At 39.9% G+C, this 8727-nt stretch overlaps 2 protein-coding genes across 3 annotated transcripts in view; one reads left to right on the forward strand and one right to left on the reverse strand.

The window, feature by feature from the left end:
* The window catches only part of SMURF1 (SMAD specific E3 ubiquitin protein ligase 1), a 110358-nt gene extending 103028 nt beyond the window's left edge, over positions 1–7330 (forward strand). The window contains exons 17-18 of one of the 2 annotated variants that reach the window (XM_069084739.1): positions 1815–1899; positions 3792–7330. In XM_069084739.1, the coding sequence (XP_068940840.1) occupies positions 1815–1899; positions 3792–3891 (185 nt within the window). In that variant the 3' untranslated portion in view covers positions 3892–7330. The remainder of the gene's footprint in view (positions 1–1814; positions 1900–3791) is intronic. The other variant, XM_069084741.1, reaches the window with a different exon arrangement.
* ARPC1A (actin related protein 2/3 complex subunit 1A) overlaps positions 1–8463 on the reverse strand; it is a 341638-nt gene extending 333175 nt beyond the window's left edge. Inside the window, exon 1 of the mRNA XM_069084743.1 lies at positions 8446–8463. Coding sequence (XP_068940844.1) covers positions 8446–8460 — 15 coding nt within the window. The 5' untranslated portion in view covers positions 8461–8463. The remainder of the gene's footprint in view (positions 1–8445) is intronic.
* Between the last annotated feature and the right edge of the window lie 264 nt (positions 8464–8727).

An 8727-nucleotide genomic window follows, 5' to 3' on the forward strand; every position in this document is an offset into this window, starting at 1 on the left:
CACCTACACACTAGTATAGCACAGAGTCTCATCTTACGTGGCTGATAGAACCTATTCAAAGAGCAAATCATTCATCTTAGCTAAGCTCAGGCATTGACATAGGATACCTGACTTGTTGTACCACAGCTTCTTTATAGAGGACTCTCAAATCTCTATATCCCACTTTATTTCTTTCCTGAACTCCAGTCCTGTATTTCCAACTGTCTGGTAGACATCTCTTCCTGAATGTCCCATAAGCATTTCACATAACCAAAATGGAATTTTCCCTAAAACTTCCCTGTTTTTATTGGTGACCCTACGATGATCCTTCCAGTCTACCTGTGCTTTCAATCAGAGAGTCATCTTGACCCTTCTCTCTTCCTCGGTTCCCATATCTAGACAGTGGTGTATACATATATATATATATATATACATATATATATATATACACACACACCACTAGCATATATATATATATATATGCTAGGAGCCAGAGAAAGACAAGACCAACTTTCTTGATTCGTTTGCAGTTGATTGTGGCAAAGAAGATAGACAGCCTCAGTTATCTTGTGTATTCATCCCTTTTTCTAAAGAGAAATTCTTTTCCCTTGGTAACAGTTCTGTTATGCCAGTCTCACATATTAACAAGCCAGGCCATGTTTAAATCTGCCGAAATTGGAGGGAGAACTTGTCAAGAAATCAAAACTACTTGAGCTAAGTATAATGTAATTCAGTGGAAAGAACTTAACTTCTTTGAACAAAGCCAGCACCTTTAGAATTGAACAGGAAAGTTTTTAAGAGACCTGACAAAGCCTTCAGTGCATCAGTGGCCTCCAGATGACCGACAAAATGGTCCCCCAGGAACGCTGGAACACGTGCTGACCAGTAGAAAGAGAAAAAGAAATACATCAAGCATTCTCCTCTTTCAAAGAACAGTAATGGGTTGTAGCATTTACCAAGGATGGGCAAAAATAATTCTTTGAGAGGAAAACAGAATTTTTTGATTACACCATTGGCCATTTCTGAATGCTTTGATCAGTATGCCTGTAATTGTAGTCCCATGTCCCCTGCTATGGAGTTCCCAAAAGGCACTGACAGTTTGGCACAGAGTAGAAGGAGCACCAGACTGGGAATCAGTAGGCCTAGTTGTAGTCTCTCTAGCTGTATGACATTGGGTAGGGGATTTACCCTCTCTAGGACTTAGATTTCTCCTGTGTAAAATGAAAGTGATGCACTAAATGATCAGTAAGGTTGCTTCCATCCCTAAAATTCATTGGATCTGTGGTTCAAAGCCCATCCTTATATCAGGAGCTTCAGTATTCATGAAAAATCTATGGCATCTGATCCACACTGAGCACTGCAATCATAAGAGCTGGCTGGGAAGGGGGGAATAGTCAGGGCTCAACTTGGTTGTTTTCTTGTCCTTTTGTTGCTCAGTTTTATTTTTTTAGAAAGGGGATGGGGGAGAATGATTTTTGAAGGAAATCATAACTTTGATATTCACTGAGATTTTGGTCTTTGGGAGTACTTCAAGTTTCAGTATCTTTGAATAGGTACTCAATTGGCTTACCCCTCACATAATAACTTTCTAAAATTTCTATCACTTGGTAACTGTCCCTAATGTTTGATCCAAGTCTAAACCGACCTGATAACCATGCTGATGTATGAACTTTATGTCAAGCTGTTTGAGGGAGCACACACACATACACACACAGATTTGTCTGTGTGCTCTCTGACCTTCGAGCCTCAAAGGCCAAGGCCTTTAACAACCATGGGGTTGAGAAATACCATAAATCTGTCTCTGAAGTGCATTAACTAGAATGTCGGTTTGTAAGGTTCTACAGGCGCTGCAGGACCCAGGCTATTTACCATCCACTTGATAGATGCAAATACAGACAACCTTCCTAAGGCCCACACCTGGTAAGAGCAAAGATGTGCATGTAAGGAAAACTGATTTGTAGAGTCTTAAGTATGTTCTGGAAATAAGTAAGCATTCACTCTAAAGAATAATAGAGTGAAAATACCATTCCCTTTTCTGTAGTACTTGGTGTTTTATTGACATGTCGCTTATTTTCATAGCCAACTACGTCTTCTTTGAAAATGGGAATTTCGGGGCGGCTAGGTGGCTCAGTGAATAGAGCACTGGCCCTGGAGTCAGGAGGACCTGAGTTCAAATCTGGCCTCAGACACTTAACACAAAAACTACTGTGTGACCTTGGGCAAGTCACTTAACCCCAACTGCCCTCCAAAAAAGCAATAAAAGAAGAAAGGAAGGAAGGGGGAATTTAAACTGAAGATGATATATTTTATGTGTACATCAGAATTGGAAGATAAGTCCAATAATGGCATAATGTCCACTATACAAAGATTTTTCAAAAATTAAGCTATAATAGTTTTTTTTTTCCTTTTTGGAGTGGGGAAGGTAGGGCAGTTGGAGTTAAGTGACACACGGCTAGTTTTTTTTGTGTTAATTTTCTGAGACTGGATTTGGAACTCAGGTCCTCCTGACTCCAGGACCAGTGCTCTATTCACTGCACGACCTAGTTTCCCCTATACAGTATTTATTTATAAGACACTGACTTTATTACAAGGCAAGTAATTATTAAAAATATCTAAGCAATACCTGTTTGCAGTTTTCCTACTTTCCTTACAGATTCAGTTGTTTGTCTCAGAATGAATATGAACCTGAGTTTCACTTGACTTAGCATCCTTAGTGCTCTCTCTTCCCACACCTTTGGCCACCATTTTGATAGGTTTTGTTGATTAAAAAAAAAAAACTATCCATAAACCTTATGTTGGGAATGATTTTCTGCAGTGGGAGCATTGTTTTTATATAGAAATTAGATGACATCAAAAACTTTGTTGAAAGACTCTCCTTTATAGGCGAGCAACTATCTTAGCCAAATTTGCTATGATGCCTCTTACACTGAGCAAAATACTGTGTTACCAGCAACATTAGGATATTCTTCAGGTTTCAATACATTATATAAATTTCCTTTTGGAAACAACCATCATAATAGGTTTTATTTCGTATTTTAGTTCCTGTTATAATTGAGACCCATCGTGCCATTTAGCTTAAATTTTTCTTAACCGGAACTTGTTTATATTTCTCTCGACAGTTAAATAAAATATGTGTCATCTAGGTCACAGTTCTCCATATCTTAGTAAGTCTTTTCTTTTAAAGTGAAAATGGGAGCAAAAGTCCACATGGACCATCCAGTCAGTCGTTTAATCTTCTCGCTCAAAGATTGGTGTTGGGTATTTTTTCTCCCCTCACACAATTTAATTTTTACTTTGGCAATAATTTCTCCTCCTTTGTCTTTATGAACCGTTCCCAGGTTTCTGGAGAGGTAGAGTTATGTGGCAGATTAATGATGACTTTTTTTGCCAGTAAAATAAGATAAGAGCATGAACAGTTTTCTAAGTTTTGTTGTTTGTTTTTTTGTTTTTTAAAACTACTACAAACTCCCAAGGTTGGGAGGTTTGTCATAACAGGGTAACTGATTATAGTTCAATTGTATTCCATTTTGAAAACCTTAAATATTTTTATATTATCTTATTATCTTTTTTTTTTTTTTTGCTGCTCTGTGTTAGAAAATCCTCACACTTGGCAACTACCTGCCTTATTTGGGAGTTAAGGAACACACCTTGACTTCTTTCACGTCCTCCTGGAGAGACATGATTATTTCTCCTTCTTTCATTCTCACAGCTAGTTGGGTGGTGAGAAGGGGCCTCTCTGCTCTTTTAAACATATCCTCAAAATGTAGCATCTACCTGTGTTAATCCATTGTCCTTCTGTCTGGTTGGCCTAGCTTTAATCGGATTGACATTCCGCCTTATGAGTCTTATGAGAAGCTTTACGAGAAGCTGCTGACAGCTGTGGAAGAGACATGTGGGTTTGCAGTGGAGTGAAGAGGAGACCAAAGGAAATGGATATGAGCTCATGGACCCCTGATGAAAAGCTTAGAAGCTTTCTGTGGGCCTCCTGCTAGGCTGGCTGAGGCATTGGAACACTAGACAGCCCTGGGGAAAGGGTTGTCTTCCCTCCTTTTTTGGGGGGGAGGGACTTTTGTCGGTGGCTCCTACCCATATTTTCCTCCTTTATTACTATACCCTCTCCCCCCCTTCCATCACCCATCCAATAAAATACAGCCAAGTTCAACATTTGGCTTTGGTTACACAGGATATTCTGCTAGACATGTAACACATATTGTGATAGGGTCAGTGACCTGTGGTCTTTTATAGGAGCATCAACCTACAGTTAGGTAACGGAGCTTGGTTTAACTGAGGACTTGCAGCTGGTAGACGTAATCAGCTGTTCTGTCTCAAAGCCCCCTTGAGGTCCCCTTTGAGTTCAGTAGCTGCAGGATATCTTACCGGAGCTGAAATTCCAAATTGCACACCGTAGCAGGCCGTTATGAAGGGATAACTAATTAATTTCTAACAGAAAATAAAACTGCATAGTGTATGCCTATTGAATGGCAGAAACAGCTCAACTCTGCCACAGCCAGAAGCTCTAGGTATGAAGGGTGGTTTATCTTGGGAAGTACGAAGGAATCCAGGCAGCTTTTTTCTGAAGGCTCGGAGGAGTTCTTTTGGGGGGGTACTTATTAAAACTTTTTTGCACATGGGAACAATTTTCTTTCTTCTGAAGAGGGCCTTGTCCCTTCTGTCTGTCCAGTTTCAAATGTTTTTCCAGAAAAAACACCACCTAGTGGAGCCTGTATGAGGAACAGACCATGTATCCAACCTAACCAGTTAATCCCCAACCTGTGATTTCCATGCCACCATTTTACCTGATAGAGCAACCATTGTATGACTTGAAATTGTAAGGGTTTTTTTGAGAAAATTGCTAAAAGCTAAACTGTGGGACAAATTTCTGTTCTTAAAAGTCATTGGCCTTTTGAAAGGCAGCTTGGAAGGGAGTGGGAAAAGGAGATAACCACAGTGACTAAGTCTATCAAATTTGATATAAAAATTATAGCCAAGATTTAAAGCTGTCATCAGCAGAGGTGAGGTGATTTCACAGTGCTACATCTGTCTATGCCCCCAGTGTCTTAACCTAACATTAAAGGTTGGTATTCAGTTCACTTGCCAATAAGTGCAAGTTCAGGCTGTAAGTCACGAACAGTTTTTCCAATTTGCACAAAAGATCAGACAGTATTTTAACAAAAATGGCATGATTTCAGAAAGCTAAAATTTCAGTTAAAAACAACAGATTTGATTGCATAGGGTATTTTTATTTTATTTTATTTTTGGCAAGTCCAGGGTAATTCATTAGCAAGACATTTAACAGCTGTTCAGTAAATGGGTTAAAGCCTTGTGATTCAGCTCTAGGTCTGAGATGAAATGGAAAACACCTTCTGGATTATTCCACTTTGTCCTTTTTTTCTTCAAAAATAAAAAGGCACTGGCATTGCCAATAACTTTAAACTGCGACAGAACAGTTCATAAACTGTGATAAGCAGCTACCTACTCTTTCAAATCCCGATATATTTTTTCTGTTGTCTTTCTCTGTGAGCATATTGTGAGTTAATGTAGGGAGTGAAAGGAGCTCAGTGGTATGGAAGCATACCCACTTTTGCTAATCTGGTTTACACAATTTGGCGAGGATTTCTGCAGCAGAATTTGGACAGTCACTCCCTTCAAACAGGTTCTGGGACCTTAGCAGCACTTTTGGACCATTGAGATTCTTGAGAAGCAGAAAGGATATTGCTTCAAACTTCTGTGATAGGAAGGTTTGATAAGGTGTTCCAAATGTCTGGCCTTTGGAATTCTCTTAGGTACCTGAATTCTAAAAGTCTTGGTTTATGGTCCCATTAAGCATGACTTCTTCTGGTTGCCTCCTGGGAGTTCTGCCCAAATAATCACATGAAAGTTTTTGCTACTATTCTCCTCTTTTAAGAACTGGAGAAGAAAAGACTTTGTCAAGGCATTTATGGCAGCCTCAAAAATTACATAGGATACACCTTTCATTATTTCCCAACCATTATCTAGAATCTGTATCAGTCCAAAAACTAAAGGCAGATGTTTTGAAAGGCTTTTAAACATGTTGTTTGATTTGATAGCCTTTAAAACTACCTCCTCTATGTCAGCAACAATGAGGAAAGAGAACCACCCTTCTGAAATTCTGTAACCAGTCTAATGTTTATTAAAGAATGTCCAGCAAGGCCTGAGTGGTCAGCATCTGGTATCCTTTGTGTGTACGAGGCTGATCAGAAAGCTTCCTAAATACATGGAGAAGGGTGTTCTCTCTTTCTTTTGTTTCTGCATCAGATTATTGACTATACAGTCAGATTTGCCAGCCCCTGCCTTGGGAGACTTGTGTCCAAGGTTGTTGGAGTGTCACTGTTCTCACGTTGCCTGAGAGGAGCAGAATTTTTCAAAGCTCCAACTGTATCCTTCCAAACAGTCCCATCATCACAAACAACATTGCACTCCAAGAACTTTGAACATATAAAATGGCTCAGTCCTTGCTGAACCTTCCCAAAGAAGAAAACATGGCAAGTAAACTGTAAGCTCTCCTTATGTCTTTCCCATGGATCCAGTTAGTAGAGGGAGGGGCACTTGTGAAATCATCTTGAAGCATGATCTCATTCGCCTTTCTCCTCTGTGATGCAGGACAAACTCCCCCCACTCCCTCACCTTAATGCCCTCTTACTCCAGGGGTACAACTTTCCAGGCTTGCCTTCACAAACTGTCATCAGCCTACACTATACACTCAGGGATGTAGGGAAACCACCATTCTGCTGGTGTTTGAAACAGGGAAGAGAAGAGGAGGCGGACTCTTCATGTTTGGGTTGAAAGTGAACCAAGACCTGTTGATTTCTGAAAAGCAGAAATGATCGATTCTGATGGTGAAAGTGTAAGCTTGCTTATATAGCAGGATGGTCTGAATGCAGGTTGAGGTGGTCATGAAATCCATGAGATTTCAAGTAAAGTCCTTTCTGTAGGGAAACCACCATCACCCTCACCTTCTGGAGCCAGTGCCCGAGTCCCTGCCGCTCCACACGGCCTCCCAGAGACACAGTACACTCTTTTTAATTTGTTTATTTTTGTTCCTCAACCACTTTATAATGTATTTTTTTAATTTATTTTGTAATGTCTTGTTTTTAAGTATTGCTGCTATCCTTGTTACTCTTCCCACTGTTTGTATTGCTGATTTATTTTGTGAAAGTTGTACACTAATGTTTCGTTTTATGTCTAAATCAAAAGTATTTAAAGAAATACTAGTTCTATTTAATGTGGTTATGGAACCAGCTGGAAATAAACAGTGATTGTATAGTAGGCTGGACCCAGGAGGTCATGTTCATTTTTGTTACATATGCAATAAACTCACAACTTTACATTTTTTGGCATCTGGTTTTTTTTTGGCATATAAATTAAAAACCTATTTCTTTAAACACTAGCAGGGAAGGAAGCCAGTAAGTACCAAAGAGTGAAGAAAAATCACGGGACTGGGTGGCAAGAGAGCTTCATTCTGGGCCCAGCTCTGTCTCTAACTAGTTTTGCAACTTGGGGTAAGTCACTTGATTTAACTGGACCTCAGTTTCCTATCAGTGAAAGGAGAAGCAGCTGTCAGCTCAGCAGAAAGAGCACTGGGCCCAGAGTCTAGAAGACCTGAGTGTGAATCCAGCCTCAGACACTTATTAGCTGTGTGACACTCAGCAAGTCATCTAACTTTTGTTTACCTCGGTTCCCTCAGCTGTGGAGAAGAACACCTGACTCCCAGGGTCATTGTAACAGTGCATACATAGCATAGCCTGGCACATAGTAGGTGCTGTATAAATGTTTATTCCATTGAATACCTTCTGAAGTTTTTCCCTCACTCAGAAAGTATTTGATTCTGTGAAAATCAGTCATGGTCCAAGGAAAATAGACATAAATCTGAAGGTGGAATAAAAGATGATGTTAATGGAAAGGAACATGGGAATCTACTGAAACAGTCTTCCCTCCTTAATAGTGACATTGAAGTCCTTTTTCCCCCTCATCCTCATATGGAGAAATGGACTCTGAAGTTTAAGTACACATATGACCTATAACACGTCCGTCTTGGATGCAGATTTAGCTGTAACATGGAGATAGTCCTACCCACCATTGATGGAACTAATCTTCACCACATTCAAATCAGAGGACCCAGAGCCCTAGTCCAGGGCTCTTAATAACTCTTGCTAACAAGCAATGAAACTCCTCCATCTCTGTTTTCTCATTTGTAAAATGAGGGAAGTATCTGCCATGCCTAAACTTCATAGAACAGGTATGAAGATTGCAAGAGTTTGGGGAAAAGGGGCAGGGAAAACATAAAAAGCATTGTCTCCTTTTTGACTTTGAGCTACCCCCATTCCCTTGCTTGGTTCCTCATGTGTGACCTACAGTTTGCCAATGGTAGATGGTGTGACATTTGTAATAGTCCTTTTTTCTTCTCTTCCCATGTCTTAACCACATTTTGGACACTAAACAGGAGATGACCCCCATGTACATGATGTTCCTCAATCACTTTTCTGAAAGTTTTGCTTCTGTCGGATTTAAATGCTTTTACTTTGCTGGCGTCGTTATGGGAATTCACCAAACATATAAGTACTCACTTTGTTCATGGTCCTTTGCTAGATCCTGGTGATATAAAAATTAACAATTATAAATTCCCTGCCCTTGTGAAGTTTCTGTTGTAGTAGAAGGAAGGAGACAAACAAATGAGTAAGAGGGGAGAAGTCAGAATCATGAGAGATTCTGGGAGGGGAGGGATCTCTT

This window comes from Petaurus breviceps, unplaced genomic scaffold (genome assembly GCF_028583685.1).
Source record: "Petaurus breviceps papuanus isolate PSGF00001 unplaced genomic scaffold, PetGlider_PUasm1.0 175, whole genome shotgun sequence".
Classification (NCBI taxonomy): Eukaryota; Metazoa; Chordata; class Mammalia; order Diprotodontia; family Petauridae; genus Petaurus; species Petaurus breviceps.